The sequence below is a fragment of the Dendrobates tinctorius genome, unplaced genomic scaffold (genome assembly GCF_039654945.1).
Source record: "Dendrobates tinctorius isolate UK_male_01 unplaced genomic scaffold, ASM3965494v1 ptg000165l, whole genome shotgun sequence".
Taxonomy (NCBI): Eukaryota; Metazoa; Chordata; class Amphibia; order Anura; family Dendrobatidae; genus Dendrobates; species Dendrobates tinctorius.
The window spans coordinates 14,257,318-14,283,844 of record NW_027361832.1 but is presented as its reverse complement, the minus strand read 5'-3'; the positions used below and the strand labels follow the sequence as shown (position 1 = coordinate 14,283,844).

At 42.2% G+C, this 26,527-nt stretch overlaps 1 protein-coding gene across 1 annotated transcript in view; it reads left to right on the top strand.

Moving 5' to 3' along the window:
- NECAB1 (N-terminal EF-hand calcium binding protein 1) overlaps positions 1-26,527 on the top strand; it is a 299,035-nt gene that overhangs the window by 190,530 nt on the left and 81,978 nt on the right. Inside the window, exon 6 of the mRNA XM_073550518.1 lies at positions 2,844-2,980. Coding sequence (XP_073406619.1) covers positions 2,844-2,980 — 137 coding nt within the window. The remainder of the gene's footprint in view (positions 1-2,843; positions 2,981-26,527) is intronic.

Genomic DNA, 26,527 nt, shown 5'->3' with positions numbered 1-26,527 from the left:
GGATGGGGAGGATTGAAGAAGAGATGAACAGTTCCTTACTAGGAGTAGGGATTAGGGGAATTAGCAGAAAGTGAAGGATTATTGGGGTGAAAGTGAAAACAAACAGAAACATTGTTTACAGTGACTGTGTCCAGTTACCTTCAGTTCCCTTCTGGTTCACTTCTGGTTTTAATTCTTAAATTAATCTTCACACTTCTAGAACACACTTATAGGAATCACAATGCAGACTGAAGTCTATGCAGACTTGTGCTCTGCAATATATGTACAACTAAGTGCAGTCAGGTGTGAAGCAGAGAGGAGTGGTCTCTGCTCTTCTTGGTCAGACAATTAAGAGTGGACCAGATGTATATGATCAAGCCAGAGTAAACAAGGTCATAAATACCACTGGGGTAAGCTGGGGTTAGCTGAAAGGCATACAATGTGAATGCTAGGTGCAGAGGCAAGTCTATGTGCAAAGCTGGGTGATGCACTGTGTGTCCTTCATAGACAGACAGCAGGAGAGCAGGAGAGCTGGGTGGATGGACATACCTGTCGGAAGAATACATCACATAGCTCCAGTAACACGTACACAAGGCTTTGCCATGTTGGACAACTGACTATGAAAGAAGCAGTATTAGGCCTGTTTCACACTTCCGTTTTTGACCATCAGTCAAAATCCGCCGTTTTTGCAAAAAAAACGGATCCATCATTTTCTTGGGCGGATCCGTTTTTTCCCCATTGATTTGCATTACCGGCGGATCTTGACGGATGGCCATCCGTTGGATCCTTTTTTTTGCGGATCCGTCAATTTTTTGGCGTCCGCCGAGATGCCTGGACGGACCATGGAACGTTTTTTTTACTGCAGGATCCGCATTTTTATACAGCGCATGCCCGGAGGAATGAAGTCAGGAGGAAATTTAACCCTGAAATCATTTCTGGCAGACAGACAAAAAATTCTCTCTCTCTCCTTCCCGGGCAGCGGTTCCTTTAAAATTCTTCATTCGGCGGATCTGTCAAAAAAACGGAGCCGGTGGCATTCGTTCACATCAGTTACGAACGGATCCGCTTTCCGCCTTTTTGGCGGATTTTAACTGAAACAAAAAACTGAAGTGTGAAACAGGCCTTACTCACACAATATAAAGTTAGCATCTAATCCTGTTTGTGGATTTTTATACCCTTAAAGTTACATAAATCTGCTATTGGTTCCCATTAAAGAAATATATATATATATACAGTATATACCGTATAGTATACAGTTGGGTCCATATAAGTATGATCTATGTTTCACAAGTAAGGAAGACCCGGCTCGTACATAGTCTGGTCTTTTCTGTGGTAACACACGGATACGAAACCTGGACACTAAAGGAACAAGAAGGAAGAAGAATGAATGCCTTTAAAATATGGTGCTGGTGAAGGATGCCATCAACACCATGGATGACAAGGAGAACAAGCAAATCAATTTTGAAACAAATCAAGCCAACATGTCACTCGAAGCAAGGATCACCAAGCTATGACCTGCCTACTGTAGACACATCATATGAAGAGAGCAATCACTGGAGAAGGACATCATGGTCGGAAAAATAGAAGGACCAAGGCAAAGAGGAAGACCAGCATGTCTATACTGTATGTGTGTGTGTTTCAATAAAAACACTTTCATGAACAAACAGTGGTCTTTTATATGTAAAATCCATTGTGAAGTGCCAGACCATTCCAAACCTTTGAGCATGCCAACATATGGGATCTAATTTAGAAGACGACCAGAAGCCTACTAGACAGGTTGCATGCATTGAGAATATTTCCATACGTTTTAAGGTTTCTGTCATTGCAGAACCCCATAAGGTGAAAAGTTTTTAACTACACCCCTTTCATCATTTTTTTACACGTAAACTATTTCACACAGATAGCATTGCTGGTTGTCTTCCTCTCCCTCTTTTTCCCTTATTTTTCTTGGAAGGATATTAGCCAACAACAATAACAACACAGGAGGAGAATGCTCACAGCTGTATAATGCCGCATTCAGTTTTTCGTACATAAGTTCTATTTTTGCTTTTCACAGATAGAACTTGCACCTTTTATAGTCTGCGGGGCTGCTCACATGTTCCTTTATTTTTGCTGACTGAGTAGTTCTTACAAAATCAGATACAAGTGCTCAGATGCAGAGTCCTCTCACCCAGCCAAACCAGTTCTCCTGCTTTGCACTGCTGAGGGACAAACACCTCAAAACACGTCTCTGTATGTAGAGTTTTAGGATTTGGTTTTGCTTCTTTTTCCTTTGGCAACGCCAAAGGGTTGATATTAACTTTTGGAATTTTTGCTTCCAATAGATTATAATTTATAAAAAAAAATGATGCTACTCTCCCGGACTGGTACTGCTCTCCTGCACTAGCTATTGTGACCATTGATTGGCTGCAGACATCACGTGATGTTTATGGCAAGAGACCTTCGGGGAACACAGTAGCCAGTGCTGGAGGAGTATCGGTCCGGAAGGTGAAAAGGTGAGTGCAAGGTTTTTTCTTAATTCCACACCATAGGCCCATCGAAAAATAAGTTTTAAAGTAGGGAAGAACTTGTTTCAGCAATGAAGCTCCAACATGTTTTTTTTTTACCTGTCGTCTTTCTTTAACGTTCAGTTTTGATATCAGGAAAGAGTTAAAGATGCCTCTCCTCTCAGACAATGTTAGCTACAGCGTCGGTCTTGGTAATTCCTTCTGAATTCTCTTCTTTAGCGTTCTGCATGAGTCATCAGACTTCCCTTGGTGCAATGGAAAGAGCGGCTCTGAGGGTTCAGCATTTAATTGCATTTTGGAATGATATAAAATAATTCATGTCTCGTTTCTCTCATGTGAGTTTCTGCTTTGTTTCAGCAATATCAAAACGCCTCAAAACTGGAACAGTTTGTGACACGTTTTTTGTTGAAAGAAACACTCAACCAGCTGCAATCTCTACAGAACTCATTAGAATGTGCCATGGAGACGACAGAGGAGCAGACGCGCCAGGAAAGGTAGGATTGCGTAGGCACGTCACTGTGCAGACATCGCATTGTTCCCTACCTTACAAGTGTCCTGCTTTTCTTTAACTCATCAAAGTTATAGCCTGCTATTTTTTTTTTCTCTTTTGCAGTCGAAATAGCCCCATGAAACCTTCTTCTTTCTTGCAGGAAGAGTAAAACTTTTTAATAGCACCATTTTGGGAGACATTTATTGTATCACAGTAATCAATTGTTTTGGTTCATTTTTTAGGGCGATGAGTGGTATAAAAAAGTTTGCATTCCAAAATCCATTAGAATTTAACTTTTCCGTTACCATAGCTGTATGAGGGCTTGTTTTTAGAGAGCAAATTTTTATTAATGTCAACATTTTGAACTGTATATCAATATATTATTGTATTTTTAGGATGAAAAAAACCCAGTCACTGTCATTTCTGATTTGGGTTTTGTCTTTACAGCATTTTGTGTGTATTATAAACATGGTAATCCTACAGATTTTAAGTTTTACCCCTTCTACGCAATAAAATCACCCAATTTTCTCTACATTGAAAGAATCATACAATTTTTTTACCTTGACGGAGATGTTTTGTTTTGTTTTGTTTTTTTTTGGGGGGGGGGTGATCAGTGCTTTTATTAATACCATTTTGTGATACACAGGACTTTTGATTCTTTTATTCTGCTTTTTCCCCATCTACACTGCTCACTGTGTTGAGATTAATAATGTCAGAACTTTACAGTACAGGTGATTACAATACCCATACATACTGACATGACCATTTTGTACAGTTTTTCTAATTTTTTTGTTGTTGTTCATAATAAACTAATTTTCACTGTAAATAAGGCAATATTTCTCTATCTATAATTTTTTTTTTGTATTTTGAAACAGTTTAGTTTAGAATATTCATATAGACTTAGAAGAGGAAACAATACATTTTTTAATCACATAATACATTTTTTTTACCTGCCTGTTAGTATTGTTGCGTTCCCTTCTGTCATGGCGACACATCGTCACCCCATGATTATATCGCGGGCTGCCATTGAGCTGACAGACGGACACCTCTCACTGTCAAACTCTTTTTATCAATTGTAGGAGGTGCGGGTCGGTATGAAATAAGAAATCCCCAGAGAGTCCAGGGTATAGTGAAATTATTGCGGATTGATTCTCTAACGTGTTTCATGTTTCCAACTCCTTATATGTCACTTTTGATCGTGAAATCTCTCTGGTTAAACACCCGGGAGCTACCTCTGAGCCTAGCCATTGTAGCAGGGTGGCTATACGTTACAGCTCACTGATGGCATATCACATTACTATGATTCGCCATCTCTAATTGAGTGCAGATAAAGACAAACAAGTGGTCAAAACCTGTGAGAATTTCTACAGCGTCCAGGCAGGTATATCCTAGCCCCATACCATCACTTCTACCAAATCGCTATTCGTGAGGACACAACTTTTGTCATACGTTGCTTAGAGCCTGAGTGGGCAATGCAAAAAGTTGGCTTTGCTCCATATTAAAAGACTATTGCGATTCAAGACCTGATAGTTGGGAGTCATGTTAGAGCCCAGAAACTTCAAGTTACACCATCGGCACTGGGGATGTAATAGGATTATTGTAATTTGACACTATATGTCAAATTGATCAGTAATAGCTTACTGCATAGGGCTCCAGGACGCTGACAATCTGAGACCTACTAGCAAAAGATGAGCAAACCCGAATTGTAAAATTTTGGGTTCATTCCTTGTGTCTGGTGCTGAACTCTGAACATGAACTTCTCCTGGAACTCTGTTTTACAGTTTGGAATGGAGAGAGAGATTCCAGCTCCAAATTTTGGGTCCCCATTGATTTCTGTGGGGTTCGGGTTTAAGTTCAAGTTCGGGTACAGTTCTGGTACCCGTACCGAACTTTACACTAAAGTTTGGTCGTACCAGACGAACCCAAGCTTCCACTGGTCCGATCATCCCTAGTTCTAACTGATGTGAGCTGGAACCCTTTAAATGTTAAACCGTTTAGGAAAAAATACTCTCCTCTGCACTTTTCTAACATTTTTATATATTATTTTTCATTATACGACAATTAGCTTTTTCTCTTCAAAAACACAAATTGGCCAAAAATATATGTATATGCGTGAATAGAAACACTTTTGTCGTTATGTTCATTCACCTCAGTAATATTGCTTCTGTCTCACATCGCGATGCCGGTCTGTCCTTACCCTTTAGGTATTCTGATAAACTGTAGGTCTTATGATGTAGTACAAAAACTTGGCACTCAAAAGAAAAATTGATTTGACAGTTCCTTTATTGTAAAAGGCATCCAGTTAAATATACTTCTTTACTTCTTTAAACGTTTTCGGTCATACAATTGACCTTCATCAGAAACAGAATTTTTTCACAGTTGGTTTTAACTAGAATGAGTTTACAAGAAGACAAGACAGTATGGTTAGTGAACAAATAAGTATCTAACAAATATCTGAGCAACAGGATGCTGATAATGACCGTATGAACATCATGTAGACATGTCTTGTCTTCTTGTAAACTCATTCTAGTTAAAACCAACTGTGAAAAAATTCTGTTTCTGATGAAGGTCAATTGTATGACCGAAAACGTTTAAAGAAGTAAAATAAGTATATTTAACTGGATGCCTTTTACAATAAAGGAACTGTCAAATCAATTTTTCTTTTGAGTGCCAAGTTTTTGTACTACATTGTTAGTTGGCTGGATACCCGACTTGTGCACCTCTCTCCACACTGAGTGCCGTGTTTTTTCTATTTTGTAGGTCTTATGAGACAGGGCTTTGAAATTTCTAAGCATATCCATGAGCACTTGACAACTTTTTAGAATGCCTTTTACACCGAGAGCCAATCACTTTTCCTCGGGGAGTAATCTGACTTGCAAATCCCAAACTGCAGAAGCAAATGCTTGAGACAGGAGTCAAGTTTTCCTTATAGAAGTATAGCAGCTTTCCACCTGAACAATGGAGTCTTAAATGGCCATTGTGCCTCACCTGGATTTTTATATAGTTAAACATCCATATTTTTAAAGCAGTTTACTGCTGTTTTTCACGCAAACTAAACCAACGAAATTGCAAACTCGATGTGCTGCTTCTGCAAAACTGTGCATTATTTTTATCAATCTGTAACTTGTCTCCCTATAGACAAGTAAATTGTATTAAGGTGTAACTGTAGTTTCAGTTTACTCACAGAAACTAATAGTACAGATGAAGATAAGAAATTTTGTTTCCTCTTCTCCTTCCCCCTTCATCCAGCACCTTATCACTCACTCTCAGTTCACTGCTAAAATCCATCTCAAAGAGGCAGAAATAAAGATGACTTATCAGCTTCAGTGATTGATCAGGCTACAGTTGCTGCCCTGAGAAGGCTATGTAGCTTTGAGGATCAGTAAGCAGCTTCTGATAGACAGAGGTAAATATACATAGAAACATTCCTGTTGGCCTCTCTTCAGTGCTGGATTCACAGCTACACTGCACAGTTGGTACTGCTCTATAATGTCCTTCATATTGCTGTGTCCATATACGTGATAAATAGAGATAAGGCAGCAGGATTGCCATTTCTCTTGGTCTACAGTACATGAGAAACGTTATAGCAGGTAGTCTCAGACCTCTATACAGTGCAGGGATAGCTAATAAAATATGTAGCCGGCCAGGGGGAAAAAATGTTGATAAATGCAGAATAAAAAATTATATGATGACCGTAAATAGTGTTTTTACACACATACAAACACAGGACAGTTTATTCTGAAAAGTTACCTGAAATGGTGGTTACTCTTAAATTCAGTTCAAAGAATAAGGAATGAATTTTGGCTGAAATTTGCCATAGCAGGCATAGATTTGATTTTTTGACTCGTTTGAAAGGGCAAGCTGCAACCTGATTTGTTAAAAGGTGCTTGAGCCATTTTCAAGAGCATGTTTATGACAGAAAGCTGGCTTTGGAGCTCAGTAAAGAAATTAGAGTGATTTCACTCAACATTTTTGGACAAAAAGTCTACTCCTATGGTACGAATATGAAGAATATCCTTTGTAAATCCACTGATTCCTCTCTCATAACTCGGCTGCCTTGTCCTCTTCTCTGCTAGTGGCTAAGGTTCTTCCACTTCTCCAACTCCCAACTATAAGGAGAGTGTCATACTGTCTTGTACTCTCTCAAAGCCTATTTTCTTCTCTTATCTTTCTAGTTGTTGTTGCAACAATCTGGGTATATGACAAATAATTTTCAAGCCATGTTAGTTTTTTGTTGATTTTGCCTTCCACATCTTCTCATGCAGTGAGGGACGCCTCTCTTTTCAGCCTATTAAGTTGTCCCTGTAGTGTCATCCTGCTAATGTGCTACCAACTACATTGTTTCTGAAAACAGAGGAGCTGCAGTTGTTGACTTAATTTTCTTAATTGTCTTATGAATGTACAAGATCTCACTGTGTTCCAGTAAACAGTACAAATCCGGTCCCCTGGTTGCTTCATCGTTTACTTTGTCAGCAGATGTGGATTAATTGCAAATTACAGCAAATGGATATAAATCCCAAAAAAAAACAAATCATTGAAAAAACAGCCATTTTTAGTAATACCTGTGTAGGGAAGGTGACCTGACGGACGGACTTGTCTGTAGGGAGAAGGGATGGTTGGTGCACTGTAGACGGATGTTTGTAATGACAAAAGGGAAAGAGCTGGGGAAAACGGAAAAGAAGTGCAGTACCTAAGTTTGACCACAAGATGGCAGGAGGGAGCATGAGAACAGGACTTGGTAGCAGCTTAAGGCTACGAAAACGCTTAGTCATGGGGGGCGAGGAGACAGGATCCCAGGAGGGAAATTCCCGAGGAGGGAGATAAATAAGACAGGAGAGGGTTCCAGAGGGTTCCAGTCCCGGGAGGAGCTCAGGAGGAGAAGAATCAGTACGGAGAACTGACAATGGTGGAGAGCTCGACCAGGGGACTGATAGGAGGAGACAGTCAGGGGGGTGGCCCTGACACAAAGAACCGCAGGACAGATGAGGCCCCGGGGGTACCAATTGGACGACAACCTCAGACTGGTGAAGCGCTGGCGGTAGATAGGCCTAGGGCAGCCCCAGCGAAAGATCCGCGAGGAACGTCACTACGACTGAAGGAAGGTGAAGGAACCCGGGAGGGAATATGGAGAGCTGTAAAGGTGCTGCAGTGTATTGCTACGGTCGTCTGGAGGACGGCCAATAGACTCGGACCAGTTGTACCCGAAAATCTGCCTCCGTCTTGTCTTTGTGTTGTATGCGTGCGATAAGCAGTGGACCACCCCCCAATCCGGGCCATTACTACACCTGCTCACATTACTAATGCATTGCAGAATTTAGAAGACCTCCATGACAAAGGCCAAGGCAGCATACGTGCAAAATACTGATGAGGAACATCTCACACACCTACCAACCATGGGGAGGATGGGACCTTTTTAGATTTCTAAATGAATACGAATAAGTCTTGTATACAGCGCCAGTAACACAAATATTTGTAGTGCACCATGCCAGCTTACGGTTCATTGATCATGCCCATACTATTAGATCAGGTTAAAATGTCTGGGGTTTCTTTTATCTATCATAGTTTTTCAGATGTGGATTAAAGTGATAAACTCACCTCCATTGCACATTGCTGGCCCCTTTTGGAAATCTGTTTCAAATTTTCAATTGGCTATGATAGTGCAGGAACCCAGCTGTTGAGCCAAGAAGTCACGCATCTCTAAAGCTTTTCTGAAATGTCCATCCAGATCCGGGGTGTTCGCTCTTCATCCTTTGTGCTTACTCTGTACTATCTGGTTGAGGGAGCAATGTCCGGCTCATCTTAATATTAGTAAGGATGGTGGATAGCCCATAACAGAGTCTACTGTGGTTTTATACACTGAATTAGTAACATAATCTAGTAACCATTCTTTCATCTTCTCCTTTCTTTGGATTCTTTGGATTCATAACAACTGTAACAACATATATTTTATGGGGTTAGAGTGGCATTTAACCCCTTAACGACCAGGGGTATTTTTGGTTTTACATTTTCATTTTTCCCTCCCCTTCTTTCCAGAGCCATAACTTTTTTATTTTTCCGTTTATATGGCCATGTGAGGGCTTATTTTTTGCGGGACGAGTTGTACTTTTAAATGACATCATTGGTTTTACCATATCGTGTACTCAAAAACGGGAAAAAAATTCCAAGTGCGGTGAAATTGCAAAAAAAGTGCAATCCCACACTTGTTTTTTGCTTGGCTTTTTTGTTAGGTTCACTAGATGCTAAATCTGACCTGCCATTATGATTCTCCAGGTCATTACGAGTTCATAGACACCAAACATGTCTATGTCCTCCTTTATCTAAGTGGTGAAAAAAAATTCCAAAGTTTGCTAAAAAAAAAAAAAAAAATTTGTGCAATTTTCCGAGACCCGTAGCGTCTCCATTTTTCATGATCTGGGGTCGGGTGAGGGCTTTTTTTTTCCGTGCCGGACTGACGTTTTTAATGATACCATGTTTGTGCAGATATGTTCTTTTGATCGCCCGTTATTGCATTTTAATGCAATGTCTTGGTGACCAAAAAAACGTAATTCTGGCGCTTTGAATTTTTTTCTCGCTACGCCGTTTAGCGATTGGGTTAATGCTTTTTTTTTATTGATAGATCGGGCGATTCTGAACGCGGCGATACCTAATATGTGTATGTGGGATTTTTTTTTTACTGTTTTATTTTGATTGGGGCGAAAGGGGGGTGATTTGAACTTTTAGGTTTTTTTATTTTTTTTTATTTTTAAACATTTTTTTTTTTTACTTTTGGCATGCTTCAATAGCCTCCATAGGAGGCTAGAAGATTGCGCAACCCGATCGGCTCTGCTACATATGGGCGATGAGCAGATCGCCCGTATGTAGCAGATTTACTGCTGTGCTTTCAGCGCCGACCACCGGGTGGCGCTGAAAGCCATATGCCTGGAACAACCATAGAGGTCTCATAGAGACCTCTGGTTGTCCAGGCAACATGACGCCGACCCCCGATCACGTGACGGGGGTCGGTGATGAGGTCATTTCCGGCCCGGTGGCCGGAAATGCTATTTAAATGCCCGCTGTCAGCTTTGACAGCGGCATTTAACTAGTTAATAGGCGCGGGCGGACGGCGATTCCGCTCGCGCCTATTGCGGGCACATGTCAGCTGTTCATAACAGCTGACATGTCCCGGCTTTGATGCGGGCTCAGCGCCGGAGCCCTCATCAAAGCAGGGGAAATGTCTGATGACGGACTGTGTCCGTCATTGGACATTAAGGGGTTAAAAGTTGGAGCATCCCTGGTCAACATTACTGTTATTGTGAACAGTTAAGCAAGTTGATGATAAAGTGATCTCTAAAAGTTAAAGAGAACGCATTTCCTTTGTATTTTAGGCAAAAAAAATACATATATATTTTCATTACAAAAAGGAAAAAGGGGTTGAAGCAAAAGTTTTGCACCCTACATGGTTGGCACCTAATAGCACTCCCTTTGGAAAGTATCACCGCTGGCAAATGGTTTTGTAGTCATCGAAGAGTCTTTCAATTCCTGTTTGGGGGACTTTCATCCATTCTTCCTTCCTTTCTCCACACATACCTTCGATCATTGTTGCCAAAGAGTTCTATTTTAACCTCCCCGGTCCACAGGACTTGTTTTCGAAGTGCATCAGGCTTACTTAGATGATCTTTTGAATTCTTCTGATGCTGAGTTTTATGGTGAGGATGCAGGAGAGGTTTTCTTCTGATGACTCTTCTATGAATCCCATATTTTTGCAGGTGTCTCTGAACAGTTCAACAATGTATCACAACTACAGAGTCTGCTAAATCTTTCTAAAGGTCTTTTGCAGTCAAGCGAGGGATCTGATTTGCCTCTCTAGCAATCCTACGAGCAGCTCTCACTGCTATTTTTCTTGGTCTTCCCGAGCTTATCTTGACCTCCATTGTTCATGTTAACTGCCATTTCTTAATTACATTTTGAACTAAGGAAAAGGACAAATTGAAAATGCTTTGCTGCGTTCTTATAGCCGTCTCCTGCTTTGTGGACCTCCAACATTTTCATTTTTAGAGAGATAGGCAGCTGCTTAGAAGACTCCATGACTGCTGTTTTTTAGCTCAAGGTTAGAGGAAGCTAGGATTTATATAGCTGAGAAATTTGCATCACCCGGCCTTTCCTAACAATGATAGTGAACAAGCCATAACCCTAAAAGGCTAATTAAGGTCTGAAACCTTGGTCAAAGGTATCTATAACTTTAGGCCGTTTAGAGATAATTTCACCTTCAACTTGCTTAACTGTTCATAATACCAGTAATTTTAACCAGGGGTGCCCAAACCTTTACATGCCACTGTATAAGTGCCATTTTACTGGGGTTGGTAAAATATTCTACGTAATGTTCATACTTGACATAGCAGAAACAACTCTTCGATCTCTCTGTTTTTGAAACAGGCCCCCTGACTCCGCTGCATGGAAGTTTTACAGCCAACTGAACAGTGACCCTTCTTCTCATGAATCCATTGAACAGACATTTTCATGTATTATCACAATTTGCTGGGTAGAACCAATTTAAGCAGAGTAACATCAGTTGGTGATACAGAATACCTGCATGGATAGCCAGTCTGTCCTATTGCTGGTCCAGTTGTTTTGCGTTTAGAGATGATCTCTATCATCTTAGCTTGGATGTAGCTGCTATATCAGCCACCCCTGCACAGTAGATAGGTGATGAGTTTCGATGACAACCCCCTTAAACCTAGGCTACCTGTCACTTATAACCATAAGACCTGAGTGCTGTTTTTATTTCATGAAAAATACCAGGTAGGTAATTTTATACACTGCTCATAAAAATAAAGGGAACACTTAAACAACAGAATATAACTCAAAGTAAATCAAACTTCTGTGAAATCAAACTGTCCACTTAAGGAAGCAACACTGATTGACAATCAATTTCACATGCTGTTGTGCAAATGGAATAGACAACAGATGTTGTTTAAAGGGGGTTTTACACATAGCGATATCGCTAGCGATATCGCTATAACGTCACCGATTTTGTGACGTTATAGCGATATTGCTAGCGATATCGCTATGTGTGATACTTACCTCCGACCGGCTCCCCCGCTGTCCATTGCTGATCGCGCGAGAATGTCCGGCTCCATTTCTCGTCGTCAGCTTCCTGCTGTGACTACGAGCGACGCGTGGAGGCGGGCGGGAGGACGTCAGGATCGCTGTGTGTGAAAGGTGAGTATCGTGCGCTGCGTCGCTGCTGCATCGCTGTGAGATCTGCCTGAGTGACAGCTCACTAGCGATCATTTAGCGATGCACCAGCGATCCTGACCGGGTCGGATCGCTGGTCGTATCGCTGGTGCATCGCTAAATGTAAAAGGGCCTTTAGTGTTCCCTTTACTTTTTTGAGCAGTGTATATTTAATGCACTAATGGCATTTGGGCTGACAGTGTGCTATGGACAACACAGATAGCCTTTTTGCTTAGATAATTTTTGTATTATTTTACACCTTTGTCAAATGAAAGCCAACAGAAAAGTAATGGGTTGTTCTTAAGATAGGTGGGCAACACTGATAATGATGACCTCTCATTTTCTGGGCCGAGGTCCACTATGGCTGCTGCTCTTTGTTGTGCTCAACATGGTTATACGTTCCTTATTGTCCACTTGGACACATTGCAGTGTCTGAAAATTGAGAATGTATTGTGTTCGGTTGCTGTTTAGTGTCTGTCACCATTCAGGGTCTCCTGTTGCTATCATCTCCTCAGACTCCTGTGATTTCTACAATTAGCAACTTATGTTCTTCAAGACTTGTTTGTTAGCCCATAGTTTGCAGTAAGCATTACAGACTGATATTTAGAGACTATGCACTATGCTGCATACATTCATCTTTGCAAACTCATGTATTTCAACAAACCCTCAGACATGTTGGTTAAAACTTCACTTTTCTACTGCTTATCCAATCATTTGCTGTGAGCATGACAAACTGTTATTAGAGACTGTTCACATTAAGCAATAACATGCTATGGATTTTGTTAACTACCTCTGTGTGCTGCTTCAGACTCACCGTTTTCCTTGTCATCTATCTTTCTGGTTCTGTAACTTCCAGTGTGTCCTTCCTTGCTTTTTGCCTGTCATTTAACATAGCTTGTTATCCATGTTCGTACGGTTCCATGTGACTTGCAGTCTGTCAGGCCAACACCCTGGTTCATGTGTCCTGACCTACAGCTTCATGAATCCACCTAAACAGTTGAGGCTAACGATCAGATTGGTGTGAGTGCCATCCATATTTAAGCCTCCATTATGTTTCAAGTGGCAAATACAGCTCTCTTAGGGCAGGTGCAGATGAACATATGTTCTCCATCTAAGAAAATCAATCCAGTGATAATAATCAGACTGATTAGAGTTTGACCAAAGTTTGATCAGAGTGGGATTGTTTTTTCTCAGATGTAGAGAATTAAAAAAAAAAATGTTTCTCCATCTTCTCCATTCAGTCTGGTTGTGAAAATCGGATCGCAATCGCATGTCATCCGAGTGTGGTCCAATGTTTCACAGGGACCCATAAACATGAATGGGCGTGTGCCATCTGATTATTGAAGGTAAATTGTGCATGTTGTGATTTTTTTTCCTTCAACCACTTGATCTGAGTAAAAAATCTGACGTGTACTGCCTCAATGAATAGCACTGATCCGAGTGTGATCTGATGTTTTGTGGGATCACACTCGGATCGAAACTACGGTCATCTACACGAGCCCTTATAGGATTTTCGCCTGTCGGTGAAACTCTTGGCTGACAAAATTTTGCTCATTTCTATCAGACAATGTTGATAAATGAGATCCTTTTTCAGATGGTCGCTAAAAGCATAGTAGAAAAGGTAATGCCATCCTTACAGATATTCGCATACTGGGAGCTTATCATATAGTTTCGTTGTAATTATGCATGTATTAAAAGCTGTAAATTTCCCTAACGTCCACCTCTGTTCTTCCCTGCTCCAGTTTCCCTTTTTTCCCCTTAAGAAAAATCCACTGACTCCTCTGCATGGCATATTCTTTCCAGATCCTATTCTCCATTGTTTGTAATTGAAAATACAAATGTGAGCACACATCTTGTTTCATGCAGTTTAGGAGGAGAAGCATTTTTCTTCATTGCAATGCCCTCAGGATCCTGCTACTATTCTACATAAATAATGCATTGACCAAGAATAAATCTACACGTTAGCTAAAGAGCAAGGGAGAGAGAATCCTAAAAAAAGATCTACTCAACTTCAGAAATATAAACATATATGGAAATATTTGCCAAGACCAGCATTTCATACACTGTGCTTAATCAAAAGTTAAAGGCGCTGCTGGATAAAAGTACATTTTAATCAATAGATCTTTGAATATTAAGTTCCACAATTGGATGTGTTTAAATAAAATGTTCATGTGCTGAGATCAGGGCTGTGGGGTCAGACTCGGAGTCGTGGAGTTGGAGTCGGAGCCCATTTTGGTGGAGTCAGAGTTGGAGTCGGAGTCGGTGTCATGGAAATTGAGGAGTCGGAGGTTCGGCTTACCGACTCCACAGCCCTGGTATGAGAGTGTCGTAGTCATGGAATCGGAGTCCGTGTCATGGAAATTGAGGAGTCGGAATTGGAGTCGGAGGTTTGGCTTACCAACTCCAAAGCCCTGGCTGAGATAATCTTATAAATGTGTCCCTGCTGTGTACTGCGTAATGGTCGTGTCTGATCGTGCAGGAGCATGGTCTGATCAAACCACAGCTCCTGGGCAGGGGAGGAAGCAAAAGAGTATACAGACAGGACAGCATAGGATTACGCTGATTATTTCTGTGATGTAAAAAATGTTTTTAAAGGGAACCTGTTACCAGGTTTGGCTGATACTAGTTACAGCCACCACCTTTCAGGGCTTATCTACAGCATTCTATAATGCTGTAGATAAGACCCCGATCCGACTTGATTAAGGGGAGGGGAAAAATGTGAGACACCTGATTCAAAAGAGGCACATACTGCTTTTATGCCTCACAACAAATCTTACACCATTTGAGGACTGGAGCAAAATTTTTAGCATAAGGAATGCCACTGTTCGTCATAAATTTGAAGAGGCAAAGGTTGTAACACCACAGCGCCCCCTGCTTTGTCAGAACTGGTCAAAAATGATGTGAAAATGCCAAAGGTTGTAAAATTTTTGCTCAGCCTCACGTTGCGCAAAATTGCAACTTTTCAAAGCTTCGAAAAATCAGAGCCATTGAGCTTAGGTTCTGCTCCATGTCGGGCTTTGCAGATGGTCCAGCATGATCCCATGTGGTCATCTGCCTGGGGCTATATAAGGTCTACCAAGACACACACCTGTGTCTCAGTATTCAGACTTTCTAGTTTCTAAATGATTCTGTCTGCTACATGTTCTCGGTCTTCTAGGACCTCTACTATATGTACACCTGCAGTATCCAGGACATCTCCTGTCTTCGGCTATAAGGACTTCAGCTGTCTATTTCGGGACTCTTGTCTGTCTGTGATCTCCCCGTACCTCTGCTATATGTTTCCAACATGCCTCAACTGCCTGCTGCACCAACGCCTTTGGCCTATGTGCCTTCCTGGACCTTAGGCTCACTACGTGAGGTGGATCCTCGAAGCCCAACAGAATATAATTGGTCCCAAAAGAACAGCAACAACAACATCATTGCCATAAGATAAGGATTCATTTGGGAGGGGCCCTAAGAAGGGGAACTGTTATGCACCTGTTCCAGATCTGGGCTGTGATCCCTTCACTCTGGTCCATTGACCTCTGATGTGCTACATTTCGGTCTTTGCAGATAATCTGGCATGATGCCCTGTGATAATCTGCCTGGGTCTCTGTAAGACCCACCAAGACACATATGGGAACACTGGAACAGGTAGCAGAGGTATTAGAAGCTGCAAGCGGACAGGAGGTCCTGGAAGCCATAAGCAGACAATAGCAGAGGTCTTGGAAGCCGCAAATGGACATGTAGCAGAGGTCTTGGAAGACCGGAAACAGGCATCAGAGGTCCTGGAAGACTACAGACATATAGACAGAACTCCAGAGTATCTAGAAAGTTGTAATACCAAGACACATGTACTGACAAATGACCAAGACCAAATACTGCTTTTTATTAGCTCCAAGTTGTGCCCACATTTCTCCCCTTGATGAGCTCATGTGGGGACGGATTGTAGGATGTGCTGGTTCTGTTAGAATTTTATGAGATCTCCAACTTACAAGATATCTTCTCCCCTGAAGTTTCTGGGCATTAGTTATTGACGTCTTATTTGTTATCTGATTTTACCATTGCATGGAGATCAAACATGGCTTTGTTCACATCTACTGGACCCTTATTAAGTTGGAGGGGTTCTGGTGGCCCTACAGTGATGTGAGTGGATATGTTCTGTTCATCCCTTTGCTACAATGTCTGAAATGTATCTCCCATAATTAATGGATCAATGCAAAACCCAATATTCATATCTGACCACTGGCACCACTCGGGCTGTGAAAGTTCCTTTAATCAAAGGAAGCTTATGCCTGGGAAAGCAGTTCTCCTCCTCTGCGTAAAGACTGGTTATCCCTTTCCTATCAAATGTTCCTGCTGTAATTATTTGGTCACAGCAGGAGGACTCTGCTTCAATGGAGGTGAGGTGTTAATGCTTTCTAATTTCATTTGTTTAAGTAGTCCCTCTGTTCCCTTCTTATATTTTTTCTCTCTTTCCCATATGTTTAATGTGAGGTAATACTTCAAAAGGAGGTGATGTTTGGAGATGTTTTATTGGAGATTTTTTGGGGGGCTTTAATTTAAAAGGAGGTGATGTTTGGAGATGTTTTAGTGGAGATTTTTTTGGGGGGCTTTAATTTTTCTCTATGACAATGTGGTTGGGGTCGAGCTTGGGGGGTGGACCACTGCTTACCCTGTCCGGATGATGCAGACACCAGGCGATTCAAGGACAAGGCGGAGACAGATTTCACTTGTAACAGTTCCGGATTTTATTCGTCGTCCTCCTGACGACTACCAAACACGCACCGCAGCTTCTTTACACCACTCTGTCTCCAGGCCCGGGTACCTGCTCCCTTTCTCCAGTCGCAGTAAAGTCCCTATCAGATCTTTCGCTGGGGCTGTCCTAGACCAATCTACCGCCAGCGCTTCACCTGCCCGAGGTCGTCGTTCAATCGGTACCCCCGGGGCCTCGTCTGTCCTGCGGTCCGTCGGGTCAGGGGCCACCCCCCTGACTGTCTCTTCTCTGTCAGTCCCCTGGCCGAGCTCCTCAGCAGTCTCTGTCTTCTGTCCTGTGTCTTCCTCTGCTGAGCTCCTCCCACTAGTCTCCCTGGAACCCCAACCAGTTCTATTTATCCCCTCTCTCACAGGGGAATTCCCCTCCTGGGTTCCTGTCTCCCCGCCCCCCATGACTAAGCGTTTTCTTGAGCCATAAGCTGATGTTCAGTCCTCAACTACTCTCCCCTGCCATCTTGTGGTCATTTCTCGGTACTACACCCTCCTATCTACCTTTCCCAGCTGTCACCCTTCTATCCTGTCAATCTCCGTCTCTCTTGCACAAACCGACCCCTCCTACTACCAGTCACATCTGTCTGTCAAGTCACCTTCCCCACAACAAAAACATTGAGCATAAAAGCCTTATTTGTAATTGACACATTCCTTTTATGGACACTCATAATATCAGTGGTAGATGTTTCCTTTACATCCACTGCAGGGGTCAAACTAATGGAAACAGCCATTGGATCCTTGGCTAAGATGTTTCAAACCACCGATCGTTTACAAATTGTTTGGAAAATCAGGGTGCGTAAGCAGCTACAATACAATATACAATACACCTCTCCTTTTCTCTTCAGTGTATTTTCTTCCCTAACTTCATTTTACCTTTTCTCTCTTTGTCACACTTTATTGCTTTCACAGAAAATATATCCAGACAAAAGAAATGCATACTTAATAAAAAGCAAATCTAATGCAATGCAATGTAATGAAGGTTGCATAATACATTCCTGTCGAATTCATCTCTAATAATAAATGTGCAAAGCAGCTTCCGTCCGGTTGTAACTTGGTGACGTCACATCCAGACAGAAGCTGCCTTTGGCGGTAGCACTGTGCCTCTTCTGCCCCCCGCACACTCCCCGACACCATATACCTTCCTAACACACACCTTCCTCACCATGCCAGCCGTCACCACACACCTCTTGCCATGTTAACCCTCAACACACACTCCTCCTCAATACACACACCTCCTCAACACACACTCCTCTCACCTTTCACCATCACCACTCACGTCCCCCCTCTTTCACTCCACATGCGACCCTTTCTCTCACTCCATCTCTCATACTCACGCCGTCATCGCCGCTGCTCCACGATCGCCGTCGGCATCGGCACGATCCCCGACATCTTCCGCTGGCGCCATCCTGGATCCAGACATTGTCCACGCCGTTGACATGTTTTTGCGGCGACGCCATCTTGGATTGGCGAAATCCCGCGATACTCAAGATGGCGTTGGCGAAATCTCGACAAGATTTCACCGACGCCATCTTGGATCCCGTGGAATTTCGTCATTTACCTCACGCCGACTTGCTGTGTGGACATGTTGCCTTGCTCCTCTGCCTGTTCACTGCCGGTGTCTAATTACAGGGCCAATTTGCCTCTACCACTTCATAACTACTGCTGGGCAATTACAGGGCCAATTTTGCCTCGACTAGGAGGACACTAGTTTCTTCAAACGTTAAGCATTACTACAGGAGGACCCCAGTTTAAGTCTTCTGCATAATTACACCAGTTAATAAGTCAATTATCTCACGCCATTTCTATGCCCTGTTTTGCTGTACCCCACTTCTATAAGAAGACTATAAGCACTATAAGTATCCGTTTACACTACAATACTCCAGGACGCCTTCTTCACTGCCAGATAACTGCCAAATTGACTCCTTTACCTGTGCCAACATGAGTCATACCAAAAAGTATGCCAATGCCAGTGAACGGAAAGCAGCTTTAGCACTACGTCAAAAACAACGCCGTGCTAATGAGACTCCTGAGGAAAAACACCATCGCCTTGACAAGATTAAGGCTTATAAACGCCGTCGTCTCACACACGAATCTCCTAACTCTAAATCCATTAGATTGGCTGAAGAAGCCTCTGCACGCCGTCACTGCCGACAACAGACGGCTTCTTCCTCATCATTATTATTAGACTCACAACAGGATGCTTCCACATCAGCATGTGGAACAAGTTACTACCACACTTCATCCACTGACATAACTAATCAGCAATCTGTTTCTGCCCTATCAATACCACCATTAGTCAATACCGACGCACAGTATGGCAATGCCAGTGAAAGGAAAGCAGCTTTAGCACTACGTCAAAAACAACACCGTGCTAATGAGACTCCTGAGGAAAAACACCATCGCCTTGACAAGATTAAGGCTTATAAACGCCGTTGCCTCACACACAAATCCCCTAACTCTAAATCCATTAGATTGGCTGAAGAAGCCTCTGCACGCCGTCACTGCCGACAACAGACGGCTTCTTCCTCATCATTATTAGTAGACTCACAACAGGATGCTTCCACATCAGCATGTGGAACAAGTTACTACCACACTTCATCCTATCCACATAAAAACATAGGTGTGATACATTTATACATAATTCTCAATATTACTGTAACACACATTAAGTATAAGAGGGGAGATGTGTATCATCAAAATTCTTTCATTTGGTGATATGAACCCGGATGTCAAGGTCTAGCATCATATTTGCTGCTGAGATATGTTATTTCCTCTTTTAACAGGGCTGGGTTTTTGTGAACAGCTAAAGAGATAGGCGGGATGGCTGTTCACCACATCTCCTTCTCAAGGTGTGCTGCTCACAGTGCCGCACAACACATGGTAAATGCTACATCACTATCCTCCCGATGCGATAGCATCGGGCCTTAATCTAGTTCACAATAATTTCTGTTATGTGTTCTCCTCTCTGAAGCTTACACGCCATGATGTAAAACAGATCAAATATTCATATATAAAAGGTAGCATAAAACAGGCTCCATTATCATCTTGCTGGACACTAAAGGATTTTACATTTTCTGAATAAGTGGAGAACTCCTTATGGCCATTTTAGGGAGTTCCTCTACATAAAACACTTCTGAACCTCATTGAATATGGATAATTTTGTGCACTCTCCTGTAGCCATACAAAACATTCCTTGAACATATTGCAAATGTCTTTTCCAAAACATTTCATGCCAGAACTTATTAAGGAGAACTTTGACAGCCGATACGTTCTACCTTATGTATGGTCAACATATATCAGATTCTTGCTGCACAATTTCAGCTACATACATTTAAGTCTGAAATATTGTATTGTTTCAGAGAAAAACATGGGTTAAACATGGTTTAAAAACAACTATCACTGTGCTTGATTTGCCAGCAAACTCGCCTGACCGTAACCCCATAGAGAATCTATGGGATATTGTCAAGAGGAAGATGAGAAACACCAGACCCAACAATGCAGACGAGCTGAAGGCTGCTATCAAAGCAACCTGGGCTTCCATAACCCCTCAGCAGTGCCACAGTCTGCCTCCATGCCACGCCGCATTGATGCAGTAATTGATGCAAAAGGAGCCCCGACAAAGTATTGAGTGCATTTACTGAACCTACATTTCAGTAGGCCAACATTGCGGATTTTAAAATCATTTTTCAAGCTGGTGCTAAAAAGTATTCTAATTTACTGAGATAATGACTTTTGGGTTTTCATTGGCTGTATGACATAATCATCAACATTAACAGAAATAAACACTTGAAATAGATCACTCTATATATGAGTTTCACTTTTTGTATTGAAGAACTGAAGTAAATTACCTTATTGATGATATTCTAATTTTGTGAAAAGCACTGGTATGTCATAAGTGCTGAGAAATACAGGCAGATAACTTATCCATCATTGAGTACCATCAAGGAGACATCTGACTGGCTCAAGATTTATACTGCAGAAGAACAATGATTTCAAACGTACAGGAGTCCTGTAAATGACAATATAGCCCCCCATAGAGCCCTGATCTCAACATCTTCAAGTCTGTCTGGAATTACATGAAGAGACAGAAGGATTTGAGCAAGCCTACATCCACAGAATAGCTGCGCTTATTTCTCCAAGGTGTTTGAAACAACCTCCCTGCCGAGTTCCCGCAAAAACTGTTTGCAAGTACAAATGTACCTAGGAGAATTCATGCTGTTTTGAATGCAAGTGGCAATCACACTGATAGGATTTAGAATCTTCTCCTGTTTGTTCACTTTGCATTTTGTTAATTAATAAAAAACAAAATAAACTATTAACACTTCTATTTTTGAAGCATTCTTACTTTGCAGCATATTTTCCTAAACTGTCCAACACTTTGGGAAAGTACTGTACATTTAAGGAATTTCCTGGGATTTGTCTTGCTTATCTTGGATACCTGACATTGATTTTCAACTTTAGCTGATTTGATGACTTTTTTTTTTCAGCTGTTTGTGGTTTTAATAGGCTGCAGATGACATATTAAAAAAATTTTGTTGTTTTTTTTTGTAATGAATGGCCATTCTAACAATAGGTATAAGCCAAATTAAGTTTAATTTTTTTGTGTACAATTTAAAAAAAATACAAAAAAGGTCCATTTGATTTCTATAAACAGTATTAGGCTATGTACCCACGCATGCAGAAAATTCCTGACAAAAAAACGGACTCCTACCCAGAAAACGCGTTTTTTTCCGCGCATTTTCCGTGCGTTTTTTGCACGTTTTTGTTGTGATTTTTGTGCGTTTTGAAGCGATTTTTTCCGGAGCATCCCCAGTCTCATAGAATATAGTTAGAAATGCGGATTTTTCCACAAAATTAATGAGCATGCTGCGTTTTTTACCACAATACGTTTTTTTCACGGAAAAAAATGCATCAATATGCACAAAAAGTGCAGAAATCATTCAAATGAATGGGATGCTTCTTGTAAGTGTTTTTTAAGCATTTTTGCCGGTAAAAACGCTTAAAAAAACGTGAAAAAAACGCTTACGTGTGCACACACCCTTACCCTTGATCAAAGCAGTATTCCAGCCTGTCACCATTAGCTTGGATGCAATACAGTACACAACTCCTGGACACTATAGGCAGTGTTCTAGAAACATCCTGTTTCCTCGTCCTATACAACCCTTCTGAAGCCCAACTCCACTATCTGGAAATGCAGTTATGACAACAGCTCTTCAATATCCTGTTCCAGGGTTCCCCAACTCCGGTCCTCAGGAGACACCAACGGGTCATGTTTTCAGGATTTCCTTTGTACTGCCAGATGATAATTACATTCTGGACAGGCAAGAACTCCATCACTTGGGCAATACTAAGGAAATCCTGAAAACATGACCCGTTGGTGGCTCCTGAGGACCGGAGTTGGGGAACACTGCGCCAGACATACTTGTGAACCAGAAATCATGATTACGGTAAGTACCTTTGGGGTGTACTTTTTTTGTGATCGACGTTATTCACGTGATTGGGAACCAGAAAATCCGGCTCTGATCAGCTACCCACGGAAGCCAAGACCTCCCTGGATTTACGACTCTGGGGGGTACTACAGCCATATTCTCAATTGCTGTTTTAAAACACTGATGAGGGAATACGTTTTAATGCCTATCAGTGGTCATTAAGGGGTTAAAGATGACACATTTACTTTCAATATTAGGCAAAAAAAAATATTTCCATCTTTTACATCGACTGATGTAAAAGTTTGGGCACCCTGCATGGTTAGTACCTAGTATCATCCCCTATTAGAAAGTATCACAACTTGTAAATGTTTTTTGTAGCCAGACAAGAGTCTTTCAATTCTCATTTGAGAGATTTTCATCCATTCTCTCTTGGAAATTTCTTCCAGTTCTGTGAGATCCCTGAGTCGTCTTTGCATTCACTGCTATTTCGAGGTCCAGCCAGATTTTCAATTAATTATGTTCAGATCAGGGGACTGTGAGGGCCATTGTAAAACTTTCAGCTTGTGCCTTTTGAGGTATTCTATTGTGGATTTTGATGTGTGTTTAGGATCATTATTCGTGTTGAGCATTCCGATACTGCAAATATCGGGTATCGGCCGATATTCGCTGTATCGGAATTCCGATACCGAGTACCGATATTTTTTCAATATCGGATACCGAAATCGGAAGTCCCCATAATGCAATGAGCCACTGTTGTGGCTGTGATTGGCTGCTGAAATGATGTCATCATGATGCGCGGTCAGTGCACATCATGATGCGTGGTCTGTGCCGACAGCCGGGGGTCTGTACGGGCCTGCCGGGGGCCTGTGTCGGCTGCCGGGGGTCTGTACGGGCCTACCGGAGGCTTGTGCCAACAGCCGGGGGTCTGTACGGGCCTGCCGGGGGCCTGTGTCGGCTGCCGGGGGTCTGTACGGGCCTACCGGAGGCTTGTGCCGGCTGCCGGGGGTCTGTGCGGGCCTGCTGGGGGTCTTGTGTGTGTGCAGGCATCGTCCGATGGGACTACAAGTCCCATCGGGCGATACCTGCTACAATGACAGTGATTGACACATTAGCCAATGATGGGACAGTAGTAGTCCCATCATCCAGCTAATGTGTTGAATGTTAAAAAAAAAAAAATATATATATATATATTATATATACACATACATACTACATACTACATACATACTACATATATACAACATTCATACATACTATATATATATACACAACATTCATACAACATACATATTACATACTACATACATACTACCTTCATACATACTACATATATACTACATTCATACAACATACATACATACTACATACATACTACATTCATACATACTACATACATACTACATTCATTCATGCTACATACATACATACATACTACATACATTCATACAATACTTACATATAGACATACAGTACATATAACATAGAGTACATACTCACCAATACTTGTCATTTTGATCCCCGAAGCCAGTGTCATCTGTGGAAAAATATGAAAGTAACAAACAATATACTCCCTGATCCACAGAAATCCATGCGTGTCCCACGCCGATCTCCCGTGGAGAACAGCAGCATCAGCTGATGCGACCGCTCTCTATGGGGCTCCAGGAATCCAATGGCGGGAGCTAGGTATCCTTCCGCACTGTATTCCTCCGCCACTGTAAAAAAATAGTCCCTGGTCTCACTTTATGGCAAAAGCTGCATGGGAACTTTCTCTCACAGCAATGCCAAAAGTGAGACTAGGGACTATTTTTTTTTACAGTGGCGGAAGAATACAGTGCGGAAGGATACCTACCTCCCGTCATTGGATTCCTGGAGCCCCGTAGAGAGCGGTCGCATCAGCTGTGCTGCTGTTCTCCACAGGAGATCGGCGTGGGACACGCGTGGATTTCTGCGGATCAGGGAGTATATAGGTTGTTTGTTATTTTCATATTTTTCCACAGATGACACTGGCTTCGGGGATCATAGTGACAAGTATTGGTGAGTATGTACTCTATGTTATATGTACTGTATGTTTATATGTATGTATTGTATGAATGTATTGTATGTAGTATGTATGTTGTATGTCTGTAGCATGTTGTATGTATGTAGTAAGTATGTAGTATGTATGTATGTTGTATGAATGTAGTATATGTATATAGTATGTATGTTGTATGAATGTAGTATGTATGTATGTATGTTGAATGAATGTAGTATATATGTAGTATGTATGTAGTATGTATGTTTTATGAATGTAGTATATATGTAGTATGTATGTATGTTGTATGAATGTAGTATATATGAAGTATGTATGTAGTATGTATGTATGTTGTATGAATTTTGTATATATGTAATATGTATGCAGCATGTAGTATGTATGTATGTTGCATGAATGTAGTATATATGTATGTTGCATGAATGTAGTATATATGTAGTATGTATGTATGCTGTATGAATGTAGTATATGTAGTATGTATGTATGTTGTATGAATGTAGTATATATGAAGTATGTACAGTATGTATGTTGTATGAATGTTGTATATAAGTAGTATGTATGTATGCAGTATGTATGGGTTTTTTTTTTACATTCAACACATTAGCCGGATGATGGGACTACTACTGTCCCATCATTGGCTAATGTGTCAATCACAGTCATTGTAGCAGGCATCGCCCGATGGGACTTGTAGTCCCATCGGACAATGCCTGCACACACACAAGACTCCCAGCAGGCCCGCACAGACCCCCGGCAGCCGGCACAAGCCCCCGGCAGGCCCGTACAGACCCCCGGCAGCCGGCACAAGCCCTCGGCAGGCCCGTACAGACCCACGGCAGCCGGCACCAGCCCCCAGCAGGCCCGTACAGACCCCCTGCAGGCGGCACAAGCCCCCAGCAGGCCCGTACAGACCCCCGGCAGCCGGCACAAGCCCCCGGCAGGCCCGTACAGACCCCCGGCAGCCGGCACAAGCCCCCGGCAGGCCCGTACAGACCCCTGGCAGGCCCGCACAGACACGCACAGTGTCCGCCCACACACCACCCATACTCTTCCCCCCCTCCCGAACTGGATGTGCAAGTAAAGAAAGGGTTTTTTTAATTCCGATATTTCTGTCCCATTGACTTGAATGGGACTTCCGGTATCGGAATCGGCGATACCGATACTTTTTTGAGTATCGGGCCGATCCAATCTGATCCGATATTTCTCAATATCGGATGGTATCGCTCAACACTAATCATTATCCATTTGTAGAAGCCATCCTCTGTTCAACTTCAGTTTTTTTTACAGATGGTGTTATGTTTGCATCAAGAATTTATTGAAATTTCGTTTAATTTATTCTTCCCTCCCAAACTATTACATGACACCGTATTTACTACAAATATACCTATCAGGAGAAGTGACCGATCCTCTTATAAGAAGTAGGTCACACTAGAAATGTGTTGTGATGTTGTGCAAAGGGTCTTCCCTATTAGGCCAGGGTCACACTAGTGTATAGCATCAGATGCGATATGCTAACGACACTCGGCTTCAGCTCTGATGCGAGCGGGAGCCAAGTGTCTGTGCTTTGTGCTCCGATCCTTTTGCATGAGGGAATCGTAGCACAGATGCTGAGGAGACAGAGAAAGTAATTTCTCAATCTCCTCCATTGCCGGCGTCCGTAGAAATCGCTATGCACTCGGATGACACTTGAGTGCAATCCGATGTTTCACACACACCCATAGACGTGTATGGGTGCATGCGATCTGATTCTCACAACCTTTTGAAGGATGCTGCAATTGTTTTCTCATGCCGAATCCGAATCTCATGCTACCCAATTTTTTATAGGATTGCACTCGTCCGATTTATTTGTTCATGTGAAAGAGCCCTTAATTTATGTATATGTAAGGAGGAAGACCCGGCTGCGGGTACCTGCGCAATGACGGATCCGGAACTGTCGAGGCTGCCTCCAGTGTTGCCGGGGGCAAAGAATGGGGAACCATACAGGACCAATGACCTGTTGAGAGAGGGTGTAGCAGGATCCGGCAGAGAACAGGAAGCGCGGGAAAGCAGTTCAGTTTCCCGCCGGCAGAGAGTTGAGACAGGTGTGCGCCGTGCTCTGCAGAGACAGAGAGAGTGGGAAGCTAGGGTCAGGGAGAAG